The following is a 23,908-nucleotide window of genomic DNA, read 5'->3' as shown; positions in this document are numbered from 1 at the left end:
GCTCTCAGTCACAAGTCTCAACTGCCAATAACACATCTAGCTCACAACTTAGACATCATGTCACAATGCCTGACCAACTGATGCCACATAAATGCTGAGATTCTAGAAGGCAATGTGTAAATAGCCTCAATAAAGATAAGTCTCCCAATCTTTGCATAATAACAGGCTTTCATGACGGCTCAATCAGTAATCTTATTTGCAGTTGTCTCCACCTGCGTTCCAATAACCTTTGTCGGAGCGTGGCAAGGTGCGTGGTAATAGAAGCTGGGTCTTTCTGTTTGTCATTCTGGTGTATTCCATATATCCCATGATTAACAAGAACTACTGGCGGCTGCGGCACCCGCAGCGCTGGTATTGCTTGATCTACTGTCCTCTTCGCGCTTCTGAAAATCGTAGATAGACAGCAAAGTTGTGATGACGGCATACTCAAACATGGGGCCGAGATCCATGTTGATCTGTAAAGTTCCAACAGCGCTGAGGCGGAAGCTCATGGTGTGGCTTGTAAAGACTGCCATGAGCTGGCCATTTGGATCCAGCAGCTTGAAGTTATTGTCGCTTAAACGAGAAGCTTTCATACCATCTACAGCCACGCGGTTGTCGTTCCTCCATGTCATTGGAATAGGCTGTTCTGTGTCTGGAAGGTTGAAAGTAAACGTCCAGCCGTATTTATCCTTTCCGCGGTACAGCATTTCTGTCCATCGAACATTTGATGGATCACCAAGGCCAATGCGGAATGCCTTCTCGTCGCTATTGTAATAATTGCTTGTCTTTGGGAAATAGCAAGCAGCCATTGCGATCCCCTCGGCGTTCAAGACCAAGTCGGGGTGCTTCTTCTGATTGTTTGAGATGGCAAGGCTGTAGGGTGCAAGACCGTCGGGTGCATTGTCAGGCTTGCACTCGTAACGGTCATGGAAAGAAGGCTTGGTGATTTTGTACCGAGCTGGGCCTTGGATTTGGCATTGCATAGGAGCGGGCGGTGGATGATAAGTTGGCTGGCTTTGAGGGTGCCCATACACGGCATGGTGCGGCGGCGGACCTGGAGGTGGAGCGTACTGCTGGGGTTGATGGTATGCCATTGCCATAGTGAAGTTATTGTATAAAGGGAGGGAAGTAATTGGCAAAGATATAAAATGTATTAGTTATGACGATAAGCGTGTTGCTAATGACGAGAGATAAAAGTGAACAAGAAAAATGCCGGGTCTATAGCCTGCGTAGGGATAAGTTCACAAGCTGCAGTTCGGAAGATCGACGCTATGAAGTCATGCTTAACTTGCAAGCGTGTCTTTAACCTCCCATCTGCCCACCTCACTTCAAAGTGCAGATATTACGAAGGTCGGATCAAGGTGAGTGGCTGATAATGTCCGGTGAGTTACGGATCTACAGGCTGAGCACCTGAAAAAGGGAACTCTCAGCGCTCTGTCGACTGTGTGTGCTAGACAATGACATCACGGTCCCTAACTGACAGAAGATCTAGGACCTTTTGAGTTGAGATTTAGTGGTTGTGTTATGCGGTCAGCCCTACGGATCTACACTGTTGCATCCATGAATGCGATCGCATTCACGACTTCACGAGAGAATCTTCATGTGACTGTAGCTCTAGCTTGACAGGCCAAGGCATTAAACATTACGGGGTAGAAATGAGGCCAAGTCATTCGTCTTTAGTACTCTTGCCGCAGAGTATGGATCTCCTAACAGAGCCTTTCGCAGTCTAACAGTACTACATGTCTTCATTCCGATGTCACCTACGAATCTGCAGCTCGATAACAAAATGAAGCACATGTTCTGGCTGGTGTTTAGACACGATGAAGTGCTCAAAGCGATACAAGAAATGATCGCTAAGATCACGACTATTCTGCCCCGATAAGCTTGCCATGAACGATGATAATTTACATTTGTGTGTTGCTGGTGTCTAGAAGCCCGGGCTGCTTAGCTGAGCCAGTCAACGCCAGTGTCAGGGAGGTGCGCGATGCAATGACCTGAGAGCCAACAGCTGGCAGGCACTGCTGGACAACGCCTGCCAAACAAGTCACCGCCTTGGTTACCTAAGGTACCTGAACCACGCGCACGAAGATCGCGTCGGAGGTTCTTCCCAAACAACACCAGAAAGATTTTCTCAATTTCTCACCGGCGACATTATTCCCATCTTCAAATCAGCTCGCCAGAGTCGAGCCACTACTCATCTATCAAAACGGCATCGGTGAGTCTCTCGGATACTTGTCGTGAGGTCTACTGACATTTATTTGGTAAGGCTCCCACCATACCGACGCGACGTGCCGGCTTCGAGAAACATCGATCGTACAAGCTGAACATGGCTCAATCCAAACAAGATCCGGAGGTCAAGAGGCTGAGGAAGGAGGCGAAAAAGGAACTGAGGCGTGAGACTTACAAGGATAGAGTCGCTTGGCTTGACAAGGAGTGGCAAGGGTCACACTGGCTCCCTCAGGATGTCGTGAGGCAATACAAGCCTTGCAGTAGCGTTGTTCGCTGCCTGAAAAGTATTACTGAGCTGGCCACGACGGAGAATATCCCATTACCTTCTCTCTGGGAGTCTGGTGGATTCATCAGAAATGTTGTCGACCAGGACCTTGCCACTAGGAAACCCGAGCTCAACTTGGAGCTCAAGCACCCTACATTTGCTCGCCTTACGAAGAAGATGTCCAAGAAAGCGTATCGGGACATGGTTGTATCTGTTTCCAATGTGGGAAATGACAGCAGTTCATCGTCAGGTAATTCTCGTACACCAGTTGGCTGAAGTCAACTGGCCAAAGTCCTCGAAACACCACGACATGCAGAGCATCAGCTGATGGCAATACAGGTTCCACGGCAGGTGATAACTGTGAAGTAGAAGCACCCGAGGAAAACAACGCGGTTTCGCGATTGAGTTCTCCTGCCTTTGATTCGTCAACCAAGCAGCGGCTCTCATATCCTCTTTGCAAAACAACCGCATCTACAGGCGATGAGAAGGGAGTTCCCCCACGAAGCGCGAAGCGAGCCCTCGAAGATGACGAAGATGAAACCTCAAGCTCACCCCGAAACAAGAGTCCTCGCGTCACCATCGATGAAGTTCTGGGAAACCTCAGTTCTCATCGGATCGAAACTGCCCGCCGCATAATGGACGTCGAACTTGATACCGCCCTTTCGGTCAAAAGGGACGCCGAGAAAGCACTGATGGGCCTGTTGCGTCGCGACTGCCCTGTGGCAGTAACCCAAGTCGAAAGAGTCCAGGCTCGTAACCGAAAGCAAGAAGCCGACGAGGCATTCCGCCAAACTAACGAAAGACTTCATGGACCCAGTCAAACTCTAGCCGCGATGAGCAACCTCAAGAAGACCTTTGATGCGTGTGCCGTACGTGCCCTCAAGTTTGAGAACGCTGAAAAAGTGGCACAAACATGCAAGGAAAGACTGGATAAGGCGCAGGTTAGTCATGAAGCGGCTTTGAAGTCCAACCCGATTGACGATTGGTGTTTGGAAGCAGTTTGGGATATGTTCAAGAGGGCTGATTCCCATGGTGAGGATATTCAGTAATGCTTCATGCCCTCTCATCGAGATGGCCATTTTATGGAACGAGCTGAGTCAAGGTGGGAAAGGTGCTATCAGCTAACGGGGTACTTTGTTGTTTGCAACCAAGCATGGAAACTAAGATGGACTAGGTTTAGGTAGCCCCAAGCAAATATCATCATACAGCACCATAATTCTTATGATCAGAGCTCTCATAATTTGTGACACTTGAATTCTTGGTCTACGTTGAAGAATTCACGCGATCAGAATCTCCCGCTTCTCCAACCAACCTTCGGTAACTCCAACCTCCGCCTCGCCATCCATGAAGCCGTGCACATAGGTTGAGCCCACGATCTTGTACAATTCCCTTTCGATACCATCTCTAGAGTCAACCTTGCGCAACACTAAAGGGACCTTCCCTCCATCGAGGACAGCCACAACATCACCCTCCTTGGCAGCAAAACGCGTCGCTAGAAAGAGCCCATTATCCGTGACCGCGAACATGAAGCTTACAGAGCTGTAATGATGTGAGACTTGACCTTCGGTGTCAAGTTTAGTGAGGTCTTCATCGTCGGCGGGCTGGTAACTGAAGGCAGATCTTGAGTATCTGTTGCCAAAGTGTAAACGGTATGTTTGGAGGGTGCTCCATCCACCTTTCAACATCTCCTGGTTTTCAACATCGAGTCTCTCAATTTCGGTTTGTCTTAACCGACGCATTCTTGGGGGTAGCGTGCAATCTTTTACCATCGTTCGCCAGAATGCGCGAATGGCAGTCTCGCCGGTTGATATTACCTTCCCGCCGACTTTCGGGGCATAAAGATGTTCCTGGGGCTGCTCAAGGGCATCCTTGCCAAGGTATAGGTTCATGACATCGAAAGCCTCAAGGTCTTTGTCATCTTGGAGAACAGGTGCAACTGTTCCAAGGATGGTGCCTTCTGTGACCAGAATATCTTCTCCGGGACCGACAAGTCGACATGGGGTCTCGCAGCTCTTGATACCAGCGTTGAATATGTCACGCTGGGCAAAAAGCATCGGTACACATTGCGGACGCTTACTATCATATTCAGCAACCCAAGACGGCAGTCTATGCTGGTCCTCTTTCCAGTCGACGCACCACAGCGCTGTTGGGCCTTCCGGACGCTCAAATGGGTTCTGACAGAGAATATCCAAGTTTCTGGCGAGGTTGATCAAGGAGATTGTCGCCTGCTGATACAACTCTGGCACTGACATCAAATAGTCGACCTTGATACCATGGTCTTCCGTTACCAGCCCAAGTAGGCCGAATATCTTGTCTCGGGGATTTGTCGACTCCATTTCGCGAAATCGCACCAATACGTCCATGAGCTTGGAACCCTTGCCATGTGACATAAGGCGACGCTGGTCCTCAATAAGCTTGATTGGAACGAAGACTTCACTAAAATCCTTGTAGTATAAGTGATAATGACTACTTTCACGGCCCATATGGAAAGCGTCGAAATATGGCTCGTCTTTGAAGAGGTTCTTCAGAACATCCCAGCTCAGCTCACCATCTCTAGACATGAGCGTCAACCGCGGAGCCAAAGAAAGCTCCTGCATGACCCACAGTCGTCTCCAGAGTGTCGGTTGTCTGAAGACAGCACCGAGCATGAGCTGTGAGTCCGTGAAGAGACGATAACCGCCTTCTCGGTACTGATCTTGCAGTTCTTTCAGAGTCTGCGGATTCTTCTCGGCTATTTCGCGCATCAAGTTCATGCCGTTTTTCACCCATTTTTCTTCTTCTTCGAGATCTGGAAGACTATAGAGGTCACGAGCCTTGGCATTCTTTCTGCCGATCATTGGGTCTAGCCATGCGATGTCTCGTTGGCAATTGAAGTAGATTTCGCGCATGAGGGTGACTTGGTGACCCCGCTCCTCGACGTCTGACTGATTGATGCAGATTGCATCGACCCAAAGAACTCGTTGCTGGTCACATCTTCGCTTTAGGCATGACAGGATGTACTTCAAACTTGGTGTAATGAAGAAAGTATGGTCGTTGAGAATTATCGGCTCCGAGAAATCAGGCTCTCCCCAAACATAGGATAGCGCCTCGTATGCTGGATTCCCAGATGGGGTGTTGAGTACAGTGTGTGAAAGGGTGCAACGAATATTTGCATCTTTATCATCAGGCGGAAGAAGCCTGAGAAGTCGGATTTCTTGCCGTGTATTGTCAAGAGGTTTGTAGATCGCCGCGGATACTTCGCCGTTCACGGACATGACCTTAGGCCCGTGTTCGAGTTTCTCTGTCATTTTGAAGCTTTGGTTTGAACAAAGCCCTTGCGCTTGGGTTGAGGTTGAGAATAAGCACTGATGGTCTTAATCAGCTCTTATGTTGTTAATATGGTGTTGAGGGTAAGATTGGAGGGCATGTAAGAATGGTGCCTAGGGCTAAAACGCTATGAAGAGGCTGTGAGGGTTCTAAACAGGGAACAGGGATCTGACTGAGCTCGTCCCAAAAATTAGATACCTCAGTGAGGAAGAAAATTCCTATTAAACTAGTGTGCCAAAATTAACTAATCTAAAGGTCTAGGATAGGGAAATTAAGTTGCCCAAGTATCACGCCATTTTTAATAGAGGCCTCGGTTTTTCTTGCTTCAATTACACACTACACGCGGTCAGGGTGAGAGCTTTAGTATAAGACTAGCGCAATATGTTGCTATTTGAGGCCAGGTTGCTCACCGCCCTGTAAGCTCACGGAAGTGGCAGTGCTGATGCAAGAGTCGCATGGTTTGCTAGGAGTTTTTAGTGAGCAAGTGCAAAAATAAGTTGATGCGGTTTGTGTGGATCGAACACACGACCTTCAGATGTCACTTGATTTGGTGAGGATTGAAGTTTGACTTCAGTCTGACGCTCTCCCAACTGAGCTAAACCCGCTGACTAATGAGTTAGAGTTTTGCTATTCTCTCCATGCACTTGAGGGGAGCATTGACAGTCGATGAAATGAGCGAATCGGTGTCGGAGAAGACGATAAAGGTATGTTATGGCTGGTGCTGTCTTGAAAACTAAAAATATGTCAAGTAATCATATCTGAGTGAGGCCTGTAGAACTTAGCATGATTCAACTCCAAGAACTAAAAGTGCACTCACTGACTGTGGTATAAGAACAAAAACGAGGGTATAGCAAGACGTTTCAACATCGATTATCATCTGAGATGCCTGCACCGTCTTAGCCTAGGACGTACGATACATCAGCCTACTGCTCAATCTATGATACCCAGGTTCCAGCTCCCAGTGCTTAACTCCAATCCTCAAACCTAGTAGTCCTCCCATTCGTGATTACCTTTGGGTATAACCACCATCAACAACCAAAGCAGACCCAGTAACAAAAGAACTTCGTCCTCCAGAAAGATACAAAACACCATCAGCAATCTCTTCGGGTGCACCCATCCTCTGCATAGGAACGGCTGTTGTAATTCGCTCTTGCATAGCCTTCAGCACCTCGGGGTTCTTTGTGGTCATTGGTGTCTCTGTATATCCTGGGCAGATGGCGTTGATGCGAAGTCCCTCCTTAGCGTAGTCCTCCGATGCTGAACGTGTGAGGCCAATGATGGCATGCTTGGCAGCTGTATAAGATGTAGACAGTGGAATACCAACAACGCCCTGGATGGAAGAGAAGTTGACGATAGATCCGCGCTGCAATTCCCTTCCGTTGATAGATGAGCGGATGGGCTCTTGCTTTAACATGACTTGCGCAGTAGCTCTAAGCACAAAAAATGTCCCAGTAAGGTTGATGCTGACAACACGGTTCCAATCAGCTGTATGAGCAAAGGCTGCACCGCCTTGATGCTTCATGGCAATACCAGCTGCATTGACAACATAGTCGATGCGGCCATACTTCTGTGCAACGTCTGCAACAATCTCGTTGATTCGGTTCTCATCTGTGACGTCTGCAGAGTAGATCTCAATCTTGAAGTCCTTTTTAGGTGACAATTGTTCCTTTTCAATCTCGGACTTGACGATTTGTAGAGATTCAAGGTTGAGATCTATGAGTGCAATACCGGCGCTGCCATCGCGAGCAAATGCTCTGGCGCATGCTCGGCCGATGCCTGAAGCACCTCCTGTGATCAAAGCGTAACCTGGAACATCCATTGTGATAAAAGTATTAGAGATGAGGGATTGGTGATTTGACAAATGCTTGAGATAATAATGATTGATATTGATGTCTATCTGTTCAGCATAGAGTCGCTCTTATACACCTATAACTATTCCATCCGAATTGTCCCACGTTTGACAGGTCCGCGATTCGGCGACCGATATCCGCAGCTAATTTGGAGAAGCTTTCCTCGTTTGACGTAGAGCGTTCTCGCTATCTTGGGCTTGCCCCACACTAATCAGCCACGAGATATAACTTTCCTCTTTGAAATGCGGGGAATGCATGATAACGTATTCGCTGGATGGCCTCAATCTGATGAGCAGACGATAATGGGAAGGCAGCTCCGTGACAGAGGGTGGACTTGAACGGGGACATCTCGGGAATTTGTGATGAATTATCACCGCGTGACTTGTCTATTGACCAAATTAAACTGTTCCAGCCACTGGCACTATAGGTTGCCTAGGTTAGATGCTTCCAGATAATGTCTGTTGCAGAATGCGCTGGCGACAGCTCGTCAAGTATAAACTTGTGGTGTCTTACTGTAATTATCGGAAACTGCATAAATGCTAGTAAAGATATCCTTATAAGTGTTATGTTGTGTTTTGCCAAGTCATAGTCGTCAATTATATGACCCATGATCACGATTGCATGGATTTCCCGTTATGAGCAGTATTAGTGCATAATTGTCTCCCTCGAATACTATTGCATGGAAAATAATAAGTGCTTTTGCAAGTGAAATGAAACTTGTTTACCTCTATCTATGCAAAAACAAGACCCTTGTAGCCCGACTTCTTGACCTCCGCGCACCGCCTTCGATACTCTCCAATGCTACCACTATATCGTGCAACACTTCTAACATTCTTGCCCTTGACGTTCTTGTTCACGCCTGTCATCCAACTGTCAATCTCATTCATAAGAACCTGGCTCTCACTGCACTTCACCACATGCTCGGTCCATTGCTCAACGGCGTCTTCTGTTGGCTCAACAGAGGTGTAACCGTTGTCCTTGCAGTACTGCAGCATATCTGAGATAGCTTGCACACCGTGCTCAATGTTGCGAGTAGCGTTACCGAACGGCTGATGGGGACCGAGAACCATGAACATGTTTGGCATCGAGGGAACAGTGATGCCCAGGAATGTTCGGGGTCGATGGTCAACCCAAACTGCTTGGTCGCCTTTAGGGCTGTCACTCGTTGCGATCAATGGCCGGTTCTTCTTGCCATGCCAGTCGATAGCACTGAAGGCACCGGTAATCGCATTAAATCCAGTAGCGCAGATCAGAATGTCAAGATTGTGCTCCTTGCCATCGGAGGTCAGGATGCCTGATGGTGTGACACGATCAATGGGCGACTTTTTAAGATCAACAAGGCGAACGTTTGGCTTGTTGAAGGCTTCAAAATAACCACTCTCCATAGGGACTCGGCGCGTGCCAAAACCGTGGTCTTTGGGAATAAGGCTCTCCGCAATAGCAGGGTCGTTAACTCTTTGTCTGATCTTCTCAGCCATGAAGTTTGAGTACAAACTGTTGGCGTATCGATCGGTGTACGTATCAGAGAACACGCCCAGCCACTTTCCAAAACCAGGGGTGTTGTAAAGCTTCTCCCAGAGCTCTAGGCGTTCCTCTTCCGAGACCTCAAGAGACTTTCGAGGGTCACCATGGTGCATGAAACCAGATGAACTCGTTTCACAAATCTTAAAGATGTTCTCATAGTTCTTCTTGTGCTCGGCCATTTGCTCAATGGTGATTTCAGAGTTGCGAAGAGGAGCGGACCAATTGGCTGTGCGTTGGAAGACGCTGAGAGACTCGACGCCCTCCACTTTGGAGACGGCAGTTGTGATTTGAATGCCCGTCGCGCCTGTCCCGATTACTCCAATCTTCTTGCCCACAAAGTCGCGATTGATGTCGAGATCCTTGGGCCAGCGAGAAGTATGAAAGAGCTTGCCGCTGAAGTCTTCGATACCTTCAATTGCGGGCAGAGTGGGCGCAGAGAGGAAACCCATGCAACTAATGAAGAACGTGGAGACGTATTCGTTACCAGCTTCATCTACAAAAGTCCATGTGTGATCAGCCTCACTCCATGTAGCCTTTGTAACAGTAGTGTTTAACTGAACATCCTTCTTGAGATTGTGCTTCTCAGCAAAGTAGGTGATGTACTTGTGAGTCTCTGGCTGGGGCGAAAAGGCCTCCTTCCAGTGCCACTCATCAAGAAGCTCCTTGTCGAATGAGAAGCAGTAAGACAGCGACTCAGAATCGAATCGACATCCGGGGTAAGAATTCCAATACCAGGTGCCCCCAACGTCGGGAGCGGCATCAAGAACCCTGATACGCCATTCTGGGAAGCGCTTCTTGAGTTGGTAGAGTGAGCATAGGCCGGAGAGACCTGCGCCCAGGATAAGAACGTCGAAATTGCTGGTAGGCTGAGGTACGGAACCCATTGCTGAAAGTGTGAATGATCCGATGAGCGACGGTGTATGGAATTGTCTTCTTGCTTCAACTTGATGCAAAGTGCCAATGTCAGTCGGTATCTATATATCTTGAGATTAATGATTCGATCGTGTAATGTCGGAGTTGCCTTCACGTTTTCTTCTCAGCCAATGACCTGAACAGGATAGTCTGTTCGACTTTCCTATCATGCTATCACACAGTGAAAAGGGACATGTCTCGCCACCAGATATAACTTTCCTTTTACGATGGTGGCTTCGATAGTGGAACATTCCCTTCCAATCACAAGTTTGGATGAAGTAACGACGTTGCAAAGTGCGGGGAGAACCTTATCACACGCGATAATCCGAAGGACACGAGATCAAAGTGCGCCCTGCAGGAGCCAACTACCGATACGAACTGGAGGGCTTCTATTTCCGCTGACCTTCCATCACTCTATTCAAGGTTTCATCGTCTTCTTAGGATAGGCAAGTGTCCCCAGGAGAGGGATTGATACCGATAACCGAAAGGCGGGGAAGCGATTAGCCTTATCTCACTTCTCCACCACGGCGGGACTGCCGATGCCTGCATCTTGCGCCTTTACAAGTGGGCATTCCCGGCTGAGAAGAAGGTCTCGTCGAGGAGACAGCTTCTCTTCACTATGCCTCCTTCTGTAGGGAAGTCCACAGCAAAGGCCAAGCGGGTCCCAGGACGGCGGACTCGTTCGTTTGGAGGATGCGTTACCGTATGTTCACTTACTCAAACCCGTCATTCCAGACTGACCCTTCCCAGTGTCGCAGCCGTCGTGTGAAATGCGATGAAGGACGTCCTGGATGTTCTATGTGTAAAATTTCGGGTCTTGATTGCGGCGGTTATAGTAAGGACATTTTCTTCGACTTTGATGATCCCTCGTCAACAGGAATCGCGCGATTTCGAAGACCACTATTAACGGACCAAGAACGAGAACGTCTGAGCGAGTAGATCGCGCAAGATGTTCCGCCAGAGCTAGCGGGTTGGCATCTTTCTCAAATTGACGAAGAATGCGAAAAGGCGTCTTCAGACCTTCAGATCTCCAGAGGACCTTTTGGAGCTTTTCGCATTGCCCAACAATTGTCCTCAAACCCCTTGAGTACTTTGAACGAGATAAATGAGGACGCGATAGAGGGTCCACAGGTTCACGACGCTGTTGAAGAAGATCAAATACTACTTCCTGACTTCGATGACGACGTGGAAGTTGTCGCCTCAACACTCGACTTTGCGACTGGAACGACTCCTCGAGATGCTCAGCATCAAATACCAGCGGAACATAACGCGCTTATTCCTCGTACAGATTGGTTGAAGACGCTGGAAAGCTTTCCTGTGAGCAGCTGGCTGGATCCAGGACACTTCGATCTCCCCGACTGGTGGGATCCCGTGGCCATGGGCATTGAAACTGCCATGCCTTGGATGGGTGAATCAGCCTCTGCGCAGAAACCTCCTTCATCATTTGCACGGTCTTCTACAATTGAGCTTGGATCTCCAAGTCTTTACCTATCACACCTTTCGCCTAGCTCAGGCTCTGTGTCATCACAAATTGACACAGATGTACCGCGCGACGCTGTGTTACTAGTGAAGCATTACGCGACAATCGTGCTTCGAGGCTTAACTCCATACCGTCACAGCAAGACACCATGGCACGTCCTCTTTCTGCCTCATGTCAAAAGCTGTTTAGCGGCATTGACCCTCGGCGAGAAGATGGACCATGCAAGTCTATGTGCATTCTACGGCACATTATCAATCAGCGCCTTCAGCCTTGGAGGTATTCATGGCTACACCAAATGGCTAGACCAGGGCAAGGCATATTATCAACAAGCCCACTTTCATGTTTGTCTTATGCTCAAGACTGCATATGATATCCCCAAGACGGCAAAATACAAGTCCATACTCATGGCTCTTTTGACCATGGTCCAGATTGCCATACTCTCTGGCAATCGGGATGAAGCCGAATACTTCTTCCTGGAAACGGAGAAGTTCATCCGAACAAAAGGCCTGAACCGACGCAAATCTCGAAAGGTCAGGTTGCTGCATCACTGCTATGTGTTTGAGCGTCTATCGCACGAGAGTACATTTACTCAAAGCACACTGAACTTGGATCATCGTAATCGCGTCCGCGAAGCGATAGAAGCGAGCGGTGCCAGTGCTTATAGTCAGGATAGCTTGTCTTTCCGTCTTACCACGTGGAGTAACTTGGACCAGGAGATGCACAAGGTTAAAGGCCAAGAAGAGGGCGAAAATGACCTTCACCTTCAACATCCAGGAATATGGTCGGCTACGCTTTATCCTGAGATCTTTGGCGTACCAGAGCTCCACCTCTTTATGCTTTCGCTGGTCATCCGACTTGCACGAGAGAAAGAGCAGAACCAAGATGAACAGATTAATTCTGGTCTGACACTGAAAGAGTTCATGGCTCGAGCAAAAGCGGTTGAGCGATGGATCAAGCAGCTACACGTACTTCGCCAGTCCATATGGATGGTCGAAGCTCCTGTCGATCCAGAACACCAACAGTCCGTCAACCTGTTGAACAGCTTGGCTGATACAATGCAGCACGCGCTTTCTGTGTATTTTTACCGTAGGATATACGATCTGGACCCAAGCATGCTTCAAAAGCATGTTCTTGGCGTGCGCGACCGACTCCTCGAGTTTGATGCATCGGATGCTGGAATGGGATACGGATCTTTGAGACTGATATGGCCTGCTTTTGTTGCAGCTTGTGAGACTGATGATAATGATATACGGGCGTCTTTTGTACAGTGGTTTGAATGCGCTGCAAAGCGAAGTGGGCTGAGAATATTTACGGAAACGAAGGAACGTATTGAACGCATATGGATCGGGAGGGACAGCACCGATAGACAAAACGGGTTCAAATGAATAGGCGAAATCGGAGACAATATAAAATAGCTCCAACATTAACTGGCAAGTCTCATCTTGCATGCATCCATTTGTGATTATGTGACGCGTCCTCACTTCCTTTGCTGATAGCCGGTGATCGGTCCATTGCACATAGGTAGCAACAGAGTGAGTTCCTCCAAGCATTCCGCCACCTGGGATGACTTTCCACTTCCAGAACGGCTTATCACCTTGCCATGCGGGGTAAGCTCATCACCAATGGCCTTTCATTGATATACGTCACAGAGACAAGTTGGTTATGGCTGGGCTGCTATGGACATAAACTCTGCCAAATCCTCCTCTAGAGTTTTGATCTGATAGAGCCAAGTTGTCTCTTTATTATACCGACTTCTGAAATGGCGTCTTTCGAAGGGAGCGTGGTAGGTCATACTTCCCTCGTGCAACATTAGTCAGGAATAACATTTCAGATCGCTGTAACCGGCGCTGGATCAGGCATGGGTCTAGCCACAGCAAAGCTCCTTGCTGAGAGAGGAGCTACACTTTCCCTCGCTGATATCAACGAAGAAGCACTGAAGAAGGCCAAAGACTCGCTTTCGGGTGACAAGCATATCTATCAAGTGGTAGACGTCAGCAAAAGTGACTCTGTGGACGCTTGGATCCAGAAGACCGTGGACACTTTCGGCAAGCTCCATGGTGCTGTGAACATGGCTGGCATTATTGCTGAGCCAGTACCTCTCACTGAGTACAGCGATGAAGTTTGGGATAAGATGTTTGCAGTCAATACCCGCGGAGTGTTCAACTGCCTACGTGCAGAGCTCAGAGCCATGTCCGCTGGGGCTAGTATTGTAGGTTCGAAGATCGGCGTCAATTGTTAAACCACTCATTGTCCGTCAGGTCTCTGCTGCAAGTGTCTTCGGTCAATTCGGCGCTCCCGGACATGTCGCATACTGCGCAAGCAAAGCAGCTGTTATCGGCCTTTCGCGTACAGCTGCGAAGGAAAATGCCCACATACGAGTTAACTGTGTCTCTCCCGGTATGATCTAGCGGTTTACGGGTCTCAATATTGGCTGACTGTTCTTAGGGTCCGTGAGTACTGCTATGAACGAGCATGATGACGCAGAACACATCAAGCGCAGTCTTTCGGGGACTGTGCAAAAGAGGCGAGCTGATCCAGTCGAGGTTGCTCGTGTTATCGCCTTTTTACTCAGCGATGAGGCATCCTTTGTGACTGGCGCGGTATATAATGTCGATGGTGGATGGGTATGCTAGATTTGTCTAGATGTTGGACAATGAAAGGTCGTCGTGCCACAATACCTTTTTATCATCTGTGTCCTCGTCGGGCTTAAAGATCTCGGGAAGCAGGAGGTATAATTCTTTTGCGATACGTAGGTTGTACATGGCTTCACCTGCATCCTCCTCATCCCCTTCTCTAACAGCCTTGTCCATTGCCAGGACCTTACCTTTAATCATGATGAAAAGGAATGAGTACAACCAGCCATGGGAAGAACGAAAAGGGCCACGATGAACATCGAAATTGTAGTGATCGCCCCAGAAGAACATCATTGAGGCCAGTCTATCGGGTATAAAACCCGAGTCTGTTTCTTTCAGAGTACCAGTTTGCTGGAATGTCGATATGTCGAGCAGTTGGGCATGATGGCGGGCGATATTCTCTACCAGGGTTTTCTTATCTTCCATAGTCACCTTGCGCCATCGAGTCTGGGCTGACGTGCCGGAAACATGGTCCATCAAAATCCACTCAAACCCAATCTTGTTATCTCTGGTGTCATCAAACGCGATAACTCTAGGCACTGGTACTGTCGAATGCTGGCTGAGCCATCCCAGTGTCGCGAGTTCGCCGGCCATCTTGTGCCTAGGGTCAACTGGGAGAGAAACTCTCAAGACGAATCTCTGATCGTATCCAACTTCCACCACGTAGATCTTGTTGAACCCTCCCGAAGTCAAGAACGATACTGCACAATGTGCTGGATCGTCAAGCTGTAGCGTCGTCTGGCAAACAGCCTTGATGTCGTCAATATTTGGCTCATATCCCCATCTTGGCTGCAGCTCAAAGGTAGATTTTTACCCAGACAAGGCCTTCGCAAGAAGATGGCAGCATGGTTATTCATCTATGTTCTGACGTGGGTATGAAACAATGTTCGTTCTTGCTTTGTTGATAATAATATCACCCGAAGTTTAATCGAAGGTTTCATGTTCTACACGTGCAGTACATCATATTGAATTTGATCTCAACCTAGAAGCGACTTACCTTCAGTTAACAGAATTTGTGAAATTATTGTAAGTCTTAGGGGTATTCCATAAATTTAGGATTGAGCAGCTGAAGCTTAGGCCCACGCAGCGGAGCCCGTAGCTATCTATTACGGATTCCGCAAAACCCGTTCCCAGACTTGGGCTTGGCAAAGTGACAAATCTGCGAGAAATCACCCTGAATATTGATGTTGCCAAGATATAGCACGTCGATCCGTTGATGGCGATGAGTCTGTGGCACTGTCCTCCATAAAAGGGGAGAGGTCCGGTGCTCGGACAGTCCGAGATGCCGCAAGGCCCCACTATTTCGGTCCTCCACTCCGTCCGGCCTTCAAGTCAATGTGTATCATGACGGAATTCCAGGGCCGGTATGTCTGGGCTACGGATGTCCGTTGCTACGTAAGAAAATGCTTGGAATGAGTGGCTGTTCGGGGTAAGATTTGATTCAGTCCACATCTCTAAAATAACTCTTCCATTCTGACTCCAAGTTATAAGATAACCCAGTGCAAACCATGCCATTAACTTGACAGCAACGATCCTATCACCATTCTTTCAGTCGCTATCTAATTAACAACCATCCATCATCTTCTCCAATAATATTATCCAAATCGCTTGACCCAAGACCGGATGAATCCTCCAAGCGATCCGCGTCCTAGTGACGCCCCTTCCATGTCATCTGCCACGTTGGGTGACAGGACGCGGGACAACAACGACCTGTCTGATGAACCTGAGTACGAAGAGGAAATCCACGACTTGGCGCGCAGGTTTACGAGTCAATCTGCTGGATCGGGTCATGGGCCATTGTTCCCCTTGAGTGATGGCGGTCCCCTTGATCCGCAGAGCCCCCATTTCAACTCCAAGAAATGGGCCAAGGCCTATCTCAAGACCCGGACCGAAACTGCTGATGGTAGTACCCCTCGCACTGCCGGTATCGCGTTCAAGAACCTCAATGCATACGGCTTTGGCCAAGCGACCGACTTCCAGAATACTCTGACCAACATCGTCCTCAAGGCTTCGAGTTTCGCCAGGAAGATATTTGGGGACAAGGGTCAGCGCATTGATATCCTCCGTGGTATCGACGGGTACGTCGAAGCTGGAGAGATGCTATGTGTTCTAGGTCCTCCAGGCTCGGGCTGTTCAACCCTGCTTCGCAGTATTGCAGGCGAGACCCACGGCTTCCACTTCGGCAACGATACAGTCTTGAACTACCAGGGCATCCGGCCCGAGCAGATGAAGAAAGCCTATCGAGGCGAAGCCATCTACACGGCCGAAGTCGATCACCATTTCCCGCATCTTACCGTCGGCGATACCCTTTACTTCGCCGCCCGCTGCCGATGTCCTCCAAAGGACAAGCTTCCTCCTGGTGTCACAGCTCGAGAGTATGCTGAGCATCTTCGTGATGTTATCATGGCTATGTTTGGCATTTCACATACCAAGAACACTCGAGTTGGTGATGACTACGTCCGTGGTGTCAGTGGCGGCGAGCGCAAGAGAGTCACCATCGCCGAGGCTGCCCTGGGATATTCCCCTCTACAGTGCTGGGACAACAGCACACGCGGTCTCGATAGCGCCAACGCCGTTGAGTTCTGCCGTGTCTTGCGCACCCAAGCTGATACCCTCGGTATTGCCTCTTGCGTCGCAATCTACCAAGCGCCTCAGAGTGCCTATGATGTAAGTATTCCACGCGTGTTGTTCAATCTACCTCCGTGGCTAACTTGGTACATAGCTATTTGACAAGGTCATTGTCCTGTACGAGGGCCGTCAGATCTACTTCGGAAGGACGGACAAGGCCCAAGCCTACTTTGAGAACCTCGGCTTCATTTGCCCCGAGCAACAGACAACAGCCGACTTCCTCACTTCGATGACCAACCCAGCCGAGAGAATAATCCGCCCCGGCGCCAATCCACCTCGAACTTCGGACGAGTTTGCCCGGGCCTGGCAGCAAAGCCAGCAACAGTCTAGACTTATCGACGAGATCGACTACTATATGGAACAACATCCCTTCGATGGACATGATCTTCAAAAGTTCTCCAAATCCCGAAGGCTCGATCAAGCCGCGGCTCAGAGGGAACGGTCTCCCTTCAACCTCTCCTATCTACAACAATACACCATCAACCTCTGGCGAGGCTTCACTATGTTGATCGGAGACCCTAGCATCACTCTCACCATGCTTATCAGCAACCTATTCGAGGGACTGATTATTTCGAGTATTTTCTACAACCTGCCTTTCAACACCACAAGCTTCTTCCGTCGAACCATTCTGCTATTCTTCATCGTCCTCATCAACGCGTTCTCGAGCATCCTCGAGATCATGACTCTGTATGCAAAGCGAAAGGTTGTTGAAAAGCAGTCTCGATACGCTTTTTACCATCCGAGTGCCGAAGCCCTGTCAGCAATGGCCACTGATCTCCCGTACAAGGTCGTCAACTCAATTCTTCTCAATTGCACGCTATACTTCATGTGCAACCTGCGTCGCGAACCGGGTCCATTCTTCGCTTTCCTTCTTCTCTCATTCTCTATCACTCTCTGTATGTCGATGATGTTCCGCTTCATTGGCTCTGCAACCAAGTCCATTTCCCAGGCCCTGGCCCCTGCCTGCATCATCCTGTTGGCTTTGGTCTTATACTCAGGATTCGCGATCCCTCCCGCTTATATGCAGAACTGGCTTGGCTGGATCCGATGGGTGAACCCTGTATATTATGGCCTGGAGAGCGTGTTTTTAATCGAGTTTGTTGGTCAACAGTTCCCCTGCTCAGACTTTGTCCCGCATGGTCCTGGTTACGAGAACTTAGGCAACGGCGAATACGTTTGCAATGTGCCCGGATCTGTACCCGGCCAATCATTCGTCAAGGGTGAGGATTACTTGAAGGCCTCATTTGGCTTCGTCAACAGCCACCGATGGAGGAACTTTGGCATCATCATCGCCTGGACTGTGTTCTTTATGGCTCTTCACCTTTGGACTACCGAGTATGTCGCTTCGGAGCACTCGAAAGGCGAAGTGTTGGTCTTTCTCCGGGAGGCTATGCACAAGGTATCTGGTAAGCGGGTCAGCGATGAAGAGTCGGGTGTTCCTACGCCTACAAGAAAACAAGAGGTATCTGGTTCTTCGAGTGAGAAGGTCGAGGTCGAGAAGCAAACGTCCGTCTTCCATTGGAAGGATGTCTGCTACGACGTCAAGATCAAGAGCGAGACGCGCAGGATTTTGGATCATGTCGATGGTTGGGTCAAGCCTGGAACCTTGACGGCTCTCATGGTTAGTACCTTCTATACTGCAGTGGGATTTATTTTACCCCGGTTCATACTTACTCACGTACTCATAGGGTGTCTCGGGTGCCGGTAAAACCACTCTTCTCGACGTCCTCGCCAGTCGGGTGACAATGGGTGTTGTCTCCGGTAATATGCTTGTTAATGGTCACTCTCGCGACTCTTCCTTTCAGAGGAAGACGGGCTATGTGACTCAGCAGGATCTGCACCAGGCCAGTTCAACGGTACGAGAAGCGCTACGATTTAGTGCCATGCTTCGGCAGCCAGCGAAGTACTCCAAGCAAGAACGACTGGACTACGTCGAGACTGTCCTTTCGCTCCTCGGGATGGACGCCTATGCAGATGCCATTATCGGTGTCCCAGGCGAAGGCCTCAATGTTGAACAGCGCAAGAGACTTACGATCGCTGTTGAGCTTGTCGCACGTCCGCAGCTTTTACTCTTTCTCGATGAGCCGACTTCTGGACTCGACAGTCAGACTTCCTGGTCTATCTGCGACTTGATGGAGCAATTGACCAAGAGTGGTCAAGCGATATTGTGTACCATTCATCAGCCCTCTGCTATGCTTTTCCAACGATTTGACCGCCTACTTCTGCTCGCGAAGGGGGGAAAGACTGTCTATTTTGGTCAAATCGGTGAGAATTCGCAGATCTTGATGGACTACTTCACTCGCAACGGAGGCCCGCCTCTACCACCCAAGGCCAACCCAGCAGAGCATATGCTTGAAGTCATCGGGGCGGCACCGGGTACTCATACTGATGTAGATTGGCCAGCCGCATGGAGACAGTCTGCAGAGTACAGGGCAGTGCAAGAGGAGCTCGAATATCTCAAGGCGTCACACCCATCGCCTACACCTACATCAGGCGGCGCTGACCCCTCCGAGTATAACGAGTTTGCTTCTCCTCTATCTACACAGTTATGGGAGGTCACGAAACGCCTTTTTATTCAGTACTGGAGAAGCCCGGGTTATATGTACTCCAAGGCCATTCTCACAGTCGGCGCAGTAAGTCTTCCCTCGTAAATCTTCATTCTTTCACACATGCTGACCTCGCTCTAGTCCTTGTTTATCGGACTTTCTGTCATGAATGGCGAAAATACAGTCCGCGGTCTTCAGAATCAGATGTTTGGTGTATTCATCTTCTTGACCATCTTTTCGCAGGTCGCTGAACAAATGATGCCGGCCTTTGTGGAGCAGAGGACTCTTTACGAGGCTCGAGAGCGTCCCGCAAAGACATACTCTTGGCAGTCATTCATGTTTGCCAATCTGACAGTCGAGATCGTCTGGAACTCGGTAAGCTACGTCACACTTCCTCAGACAGATCATTTCTAATATCCCGTCTAGTTCATCGGTATCTTTGCCTTCATATGCTGGTACTTCCCCATCGGCCTCTACCGCAATGCTGAGTACACGAACGAGGTCCATTCTCGTGGCATCACCATCTTCCTTCACGTCTGGATGTTCTTCCTACTCGCTTCGTCTTTCGCCCACATGATCATCGCCGGACTTCCCAACGCTGATACCGCAGGTGGTGTCATGAACCTGCTGTTTATCATGATGTTCGCATTTTGCGGCGTCCTCGCTGGCCCTGATGCTCTGCCCGGTTTCTGGATCTTCATGTACCGCGTCAATCCTTTCACATACGTGGTAGAGGGTTTCCTCGGCACGACTCTTGCCAATGCGCCTGTTACTTGTGCCGACAACGAGATCTTGGAGTTCAAGCCTGCGAATGGTACATGTGAGGAGTTTCTGTCGAATTACATGTCCAATATGGGCGGATATCTTGTTGGTAAGAGTTCAGGCAGCAAAACTCAGTGTCAATACTGTCCTATGGCAGATACCAATGCCTTCCTGAAGGGGATCAATGTTAGTTTCGACAACCGCTGGAGAGACTTTGGGCTACTTTGGGTTTACGTTGTCTTCAACTGTGTGGCTGCAATTGCTATCTACTGGTTGGCTCGCGTCCCTAGGAAGAGGAAGAACAAAAAGGAATAATTCTATCTCTTGTTGCAAGAGATCGCATCAATATAGAGTCTTACACATAGTTCAGATTACTTTTACCATTTCACTTCAAGCTCAATAATCTTCTTATATATACAATAGACATGGTTCTAATTTTATCAATTTGTTCCGATATTGAAACTCGTTCGACCTTAACCTAAGTCTAATAAATATTATTTGTAAAGCTATGACTAAACCTTTTTAGTTTCGCTGAACTCTCATAATCTTATCCTGATATCTGGCGAGCCTTTGGCCTCATCTCCGTAACCCCGAAGCAGGCCAAAACACAATGTATCGATGGTAAAGACAAGTGACATCCGTAGAAACCACAGCCTCTGCCCAATTATCTTTAACGTATTCTACTATGGTGGCAGTCTTTATATTGGCTATAAAGGTCCATGGCTATGATTGGTTGTTGTCCAGCATCATGAATATCTCTTGGTTTTGCTCAAACCAGTTCCCCAGCTCCATGTTATGGTCAAAGCTACCCTCCACAATATTCCCCGCTTGTCCTGTTGATAATCCCCCGTAATTAATCTCATTTGCAAGCTGTGTGCCATCGCTAAAGCCCTGCATATTTGCCTGCATGTTCAGGTGACTGGGCACAGGAACCCCCGCCTCGAAAAACAACATCTCAAATGGTGTATCAGGTATACGCCCTGATACCTGGACCGGAGGGTTATTAGTCCTCGATCCCACATACTTGCACGCGACTTCATACATAAGCTTGAACAGATGAAGCTGTTTTCTGTATACGTTTGGAAGATCTGGGGGTATCATGTCGACTGTTTCAACCACGGCTGCGAGCGGCTCCAAGTGAGTCGGGTCGCAAGTCTCGATGGCATGGCAAAACAAGACCATGAATGGCACCAGAGGTACCGCCATGAGGCCCCTGGTCCTTTGTCAGTTGAAACATCTCTGCCAGCGATGGAGGTCTTACCAATGCATGTAAAACTCAAAGACGATGGTTTCGACGTTCTTGAGCATAGACAAACAAATCCTGTGTTGCTCAAGGCCATTCTTTGCTGCTTCGAGACATTCATCGCAAAAGGCTGAGGATGTCAAAGACGCAGGCTTCACTGCTCTGAACACCAGACAGCGCATGGAATAGTATGCTACCCTATCGGTCCTGCGGAAGACCTCGCTCTGTTTTTCGCCGATGCTCGCCCCAATTGACTCAAATAAGTGTTCCTGCGAATGTATTAGAGAACCATCACCCATTCTTGGATGGGTCTTGAACTTACTTCTGCCAGACTCTTTGTTTGGAACAACTGCTCCATCTCAGCCGCAAGTCTCCTCGCATTCGTCTCTCTCTGAATATCCTGCTGAAGCAAAGAACCCGGACTGTAGAGTATATCATAGATTCTTCCTTGAAGGTTGCAAAACCTTGCCCATTTCTCAATGACCGGAGTAGGTCCGTCTCCCCTATCCGCTTCAAAAGCCTCAAAGTCAATAGTGATTTCTCCATCTCGGATCAAGACTGGCCGACTCAGTCTCAAAGCGAGCATCTTGTCGCAAAGATGGATGTAGAAGACCAGTTTAGCCCGTCGTTGCTTTGCTTCTCTCGACTCTGGCTTTGGGAGATTTTCCCGGGTGAAACCTAGTGTCTGGCACATCTGTACTGCTGCAGCAAGACTATTCCAGGACATAGAAATCCGGCAATTCTCGAGATGATAGGATGACTGGACTTCTGTTAGTGGTATGCTCTTCGAAGGGACTTCCTGCCGAGACACTTACAGCCATGAACAGGGCGAGTATGTAATCGGGTGTACAGGGCATGTTGAAGGGAAGGCCAGCCAGGATAGACTCCAGGTTTTGCCGACAGACCGTCGCCTGAGCTGCAAACTCATTCTTGAGAACTTCTTCAGTCTCAACGTTGCCGCATTCGTGCAATAGGCTTACCAAGCCAACATGCGTAACGATGAGATCAGCAAGGGTAGGCTTGCCAAAGTAAACTGTCATAAGATACTCGACAAATTGACTGATGCTGTGAAACTCTGCACGCCAGAATAGCTGCAACCTGGAAGACTCTACAACGATATCAGTATGTTTATAGGGACAGGTGTCACACGGATTACCTCTCAGTCTCTGTACAGCCATCATGGCCAGGTTGACGGGAGGGAGCTGAAACCCTCCATGTTCTTGAGGTGACATTATTCGTTGCGTATCAACAAGACACGTCTCGTCAGCCGTAACTTCTTTGCCCGCCAAGATCTTCCGCAGTGCGTCTAAGTGACTCTTTATCTCAGGAAGCGTTTGCGATGGCTGGTTGCTGTCAACGACTTGTTGCAAGAAGTCCGTCGCAAATGTAGCCTGTGTCGTCAAGGTGACATCGCCCTCGAACTCCGAGCCTTTCTCCGGGCCTGTCCTGATATTACACGACGGGGAGCTCGCATGGGATATTGGGGTAACCTGTGAACTAATAGCAGTATGAGCAGCTGACGAGCCTCCTTGCAGCTGCTGAGAAGAAGAACTGATGTTGTCGACAGCGAGGGTTATGCGATCAAGCTTTCGCGAAATGGCATCCAATTTGGATTCACTGCACCTCATGTAAGCTTGTTTACTTGATCAATTCTCTCACTACTACTCACTAGCCATCAGATACTAGGACCTGCTGACGTTTTGCTCGAGGCTTGAAGCCAGTGGGGAACGAACAACGAATATCCTTTCGTTGACACGGTCCACAAGGATCTCCACGGTCGCATTTGATCTATGACGGGTTCAGTGAAGGCGCTGCTGAGATGTACGCGTTCACTTACCTTTCGTTGTCTACATTGGTCACACTGGTAGTAATAAGCCCAATTGTCAGTAGCCATCCGAAATTACAGCCCAGCATGTGATGGGTCGCGGCTTACAGAGAGCTTATGCTCGGGAACTCGACGCGTGCCCGAGACGGCGTTTTCTTCTCCATCGCTTTCGTTTGGATCCACGTTCATCGTTGTCATTAGGCTCAATTGACTTGTCAAAATATTTGACAAATTTTGGAACACTCGGATTCGTCAAAGACTCATGGATATTGGCCTACAAAACGCCAAGGCCAAACCTCATCCTTGATGATGGCATGTGTCTCTTTCGGGCAAAGGCTCGGTTTCTCGGGGCCCCGAAAGACCGCAGAAACTGACTTATCCACATCGGGGACGCGATTGGTTTGCAGGCTTCAGAGCAGGCCCAGCTACCCTGAAGGTAGAAGAAATGGAGCAAGTAATTTAACATCACGATCAATAGGGCTCAGGTGTATGGCTTGATTAACTACAGGCATATAAATATTAATTCTTTCTTTTGGTATAGATTGAAGTTCTTATAAATACAGTTTCCGGGTGCGACAAAGCTCATGGTGTAGGAAAAGCTTGAGCTTATGGTCAAAGATTTTACTGTAAATTCGTACCACAAGCGATGGTGGTGAAGCTGGACAACAGACTTGATTCTTGGAAAGAGAGGCTTGGGCTAACCGGATCTGAAGTAGACGATGA

At 48.8% G+C, this 23,908-nt stretch overlaps 11 protein-coding genes and 1 non-coding gene across 12 annotated transcripts; 5 read left to right on the top strand and 7 right to left on the bottom strand.

Annotated features, from left to right (window-relative positions):
* Positions 1 to 173: 173 nt before the first annotated feature.
* FOXG_13389 (uncharacterized protein) lies at positions 174 to 1,082 on the bottom strand (the record flags this gene model as incomplete). The annotated part of the gene is made up of 1 exon (XM_018393367.1): positions 174 to 1,082. The coding sequence occupies one exon, from the start codon at positions 1,080 to 1,082 to the stop codon at positions 312 to 314; it is 771 nt and encodes a 256-aa protein (XP_018252617.1). The 3' UTR covers positions 174 to 311.
* Positions 1,083 to 1,253: 171 nt separating this feature from the next.
* Positions 1,254 to 1,489, top strand: FOXG_21156 (uncharacterized protein; the record flags this gene model as incomplete). The annotated part of the gene is made up of 2 exons (XM_018401483.1): positions 1,254 to 1,343; positions 1,475 to 1,489. The coding sequence occupies 2 exons, from the start codon at positions 1,254 to 1,256 to the stop codon at positions 1,487 to 1,489; spliced, it is 105 nt and encodes a 34-aa protein (XP_018252616.1).
* An 819-nt stretch (positions 1,490 to 2,308) lies between these two features.
* Positions 2,309 to 3,525, top strand: FOXG_13388 (uncharacterized protein; the record flags this gene model as incomplete). Its single annotated transcript, XM_018393366.1, has 2 exons — positions 2,309 to 2,726; positions 2,816 to 3,525. The coding sequence occupies 2 exons, from the start codon at positions 2,309 to 2,311 to the stop codon at positions 3,523 to 3,525; spliced, it is 1,128 nt and encodes a 375-aa protein (XP_018252615.1).
* Positions 3,526 to 3,674: 149 nt separating this feature from the next.
* Positions 3,675 to 5,877, bottom strand: FOXG_13387 (uncharacterized protein). The gene has a single exon (XM_018393365.1). The coding sequence runs from the start codon at positions 5,761 to 5,763 to the stop codon at positions 3,754 to 3,756; it is 2,010 nt and encodes a 669-aa protein (XP_018252614.1). The 5' UTR covers positions 5,764 to 5,877; the 3' UTR covers positions 3,675 to 3,753.
* Positions 5,878 to 6,283: 406 nt separating this feature from the next.
* Positions 6,284 to 6,387, bottom strand: FOXG_21155. Its single transcript has one exon. It is a non-coding gene; the product is annotated as a tRNA-Phe (tRNA).
* Positions 6,388 to 6,632: 245 nt separating this feature from the next.
* FOXG_13386 (uncharacterized protein) lies at positions 6,633 to 7,601 on the bottom strand (the record flags this gene model as incomplete). Its single annotated transcript, XM_018393364.1, has 1 exon — positions 6,633 to 7,601. The coding sequence occupies one exon, from the start codon at positions 7,599 to 7,601 to the stop codon at positions 6,789 to 6,791; it is 813 nt and encodes a 270-aa protein (XP_018252613.1). The 3' UTR covers positions 6,633 to 6,788.
* A 679-nt stretch (positions 7,602 to 8,280) lies between these two features.
* FOXG_13385 (uncharacterized protein) lies at positions 8,281 to 10,472 on the bottom strand. Its single transcript, XM_018393363.1, has one exon. The coding sequence runs from the start codon at positions 10,038 to 10,040 to the stop codon at positions 8,364 to 8,366; it is 1,677 nt and encodes a 558-aa protein (XP_018252612.1). The 5' UTR covers positions 10,041 to 10,472; the 3' UTR covers positions 8,281 to 8,363.
* FOXG_13384 (uncharacterized protein) lies at positions 10,365 to 13,009 on the top strand. The gene is made up of 2 exons (XM_018393362.1): positions 10,365 to 10,771; positions 10,819 to 13,009. Exon 2 carries the CDS (start codon positions 11,446 to 11,448, stop codon positions 12,931 to 12,933), a length of 1,488 nt encoding a protein of 495 aa, XP_018252611.1. The 5' UTR covers positions 10,365 to 10,771; positions 10,819 to 11,445; the 3' UTR covers positions 12,934 to 13,009.
* A 188-nt stretch (positions 13,010 to 13,197) lies between these two features.
* FOXG_13383 (uncharacterized protein) lies at positions 13,198 to 14,470 on the top strand. The gene is made up of 5 exons (XM_018393361.1): positions 13,198 to 13,331; positions 13,380 to 13,757; positions 13,807 to 13,945; positions 13,994 to 14,304; positions 14,365 to 14,470. The coding sequence occupies exons 1-4, from the start codon at positions 13,308 to 13,310 to the stop codon at positions 14,179 to 14,181; spliced, it is 729 nt and encodes a 242-aa protein (XP_018252610.1). The 5' UTR covers positions 13,198 to 13,307; the 3' UTR covers positions 14,182 to 14,304; positions 14,365 to 14,470.
* Positions 14,127 to 15,028, bottom strand: FOXG_13382 (uncharacterized protein; the record flags this gene model as incomplete). Its single annotated transcript, XM_018393360.1, has 2 exons — positions 14,127 to 14,931; positions 14,996 to 15,028. 2 exons carry the CDS (start codon positions 15,026 to 15,028, stop codon positions 14,188 to 14,190), a joined length of 777 nt encoding a protein of 258 aa, XP_018252609.1. The 3' UTR covers positions 14,127 to 14,187.
* A 588-nt stretch (positions 15,029 to 15,616) lies between these two features.
* Positions 15,617 to 20,571, top strand: FOXG_13381 (ATPase). The gene is made up of 5 exons (XM_018393359.1): positions 15,617 to 16,848; positions 16,904 to 18,430; positions 18,498 to 19,442; positions 19,497 to 19,730; positions 19,782 to 20,571. Exons 1-5 carry the CDS (start codon positions 15,805 to 15,807, stop codon positions 20,430 to 20,432), a joined length of 4,401 nt encoding a protein of 1,466 aa, XP_018252608.1. The 5' UTR covers positions 15,617 to 15,804; the 3' UTR covers positions 20,433 to 20,571.
* A 162-nt stretch (positions 20,572 to 20,733) lies between these two features.
* FOXG_21154 (uncharacterized protein) lies at positions 20,734 to 23,447 on the bottom strand. The gene is made up of 8 exons (XM_018401482.1): positions 23,294 to 23,447; positions 23,198 to 23,221; positions 23,030 to 23,148; positions 22,517 to 22,977; positions 22,176 to 22,468; positions 21,683 to 22,120; positions 21,379 to 21,629; positions 20,734 to 21,330 (listed from the first exon to the last, which is right to left on the bottom strand). The coding sequence occupies exons 1-8, from the start codon at positions 23,381 to 23,383 to the stop codon at positions 20,841 to 20,843; spliced, it is 2,166 nt and encodes a 721-aa protein (XP_018252607.1). The 5' UTR covers positions 23,384 to 23,447; the 3' UTR covers positions 20,734 to 20,840.
* Positions 23,448 to 23,908: the final 461 nt, after the last annotated feature.

Source organism: Fusarium oxysporum, chromosome 12, assembly GCF_000149955.1.
Source record: "Fusarium oxysporum f. sp. lycopersici 4287 chromosome 12, whole genome shotgun sequence".
Lineage (NCBI taxonomy): Eukaryota > Fungi > Ascomycota > Sordariomycetes > Hypocreales > Nectriaceae > Fusarium > Fusarium oxysporum.
The sequence above is the reverse complement of the archived record's forward strand: the minus strand, read 5'-3'. Positions and strand labels throughout refer to the sequence as shown.

Bases quoted from the DNA above. Each gene is read 5' to 3' on its own strand.
- FOXG_13385 (XM_018393363.1), bottom strand. From the start codon at position 10,040: ATGGGTTCCGTACCTCAGCCTACCAGCAATTTCGACGTTCTTATCCTG.
- FOXG_13384 (XM_018393362.1), top strand. From the start codon at position 11,446: ATGGGCATTGAAACTGCCATGCCTTGGATGGGTGAATCAGCCTCTGCG.
- FOXG_13387 (XM_018393365.1), bottom strand. From the start codon at position 5,763: ATGACAGAGAAACTCGAACACGGGCCTAAGGTCATGTCCGTGAACGGC.
- FOXG_13381 (XM_018393359.1), top strand. From the start codon at position 15,805: ATGAATCCTCCAAGCGATCCGCGTCCTAGTGACGCCCCTTCCATGTCA. The intron at 16,849-16,903 runs GTAAGTATTCCA...CTTGGTACATAG, and splicing joins CGCCTCAGAGTGCCTATGAT to CTATTTGACAAGGTCATTGT. The intron at 19,443-19,496 runs GTAAGTCTTCCC...ACCTCGCTCTAG, and splicing joins CCATTCTCACAGTCGGCGCA to TCCTTGTTTATCGGACTTTC.
- FOXG_13383 (XM_018393361.1), top strand. From the start codon at position 13,308: ATGGCGTCTTTCGAAGGGAGCGTG. The intron at 13,758-13,806 runs GTAGGTTCGAAG...ATTGTCCGTCAG, and splicing joins TGTCCGCTGGGGCTAGTATT to GTCTCTGCTGCAAGTGTCTT. The intron at 13,946-13,993 runs GTATGATCTAGC...GACTGTTCTTAG, and splicing joins AGTTAACTGTGTCTCTCCCG to GGTCCGTGAGTACTGCTATG.
- FOXG_21154 (XM_018401482.1), bottom strand. From the start codon at position 23,383: ATGACAACGATGAACGTGGATCCAAACGAAAGCGATGGAGAAGAAAAC. The intron at 23,149-23,197 runs GTAAGTGAACGC...AACCCGTCATAG, and splicing joins ACCAATGTAGACAACGAAAG to ATCAAATGCGACCGTGGAGA. The intron at 22,978-23,029 runs GTGAGTAGTAGT...CATGAGGTGCAG, and splicing joins GTCCTAGTATCTGATGGCTA to TGAATCCAAATTGGATGCCA.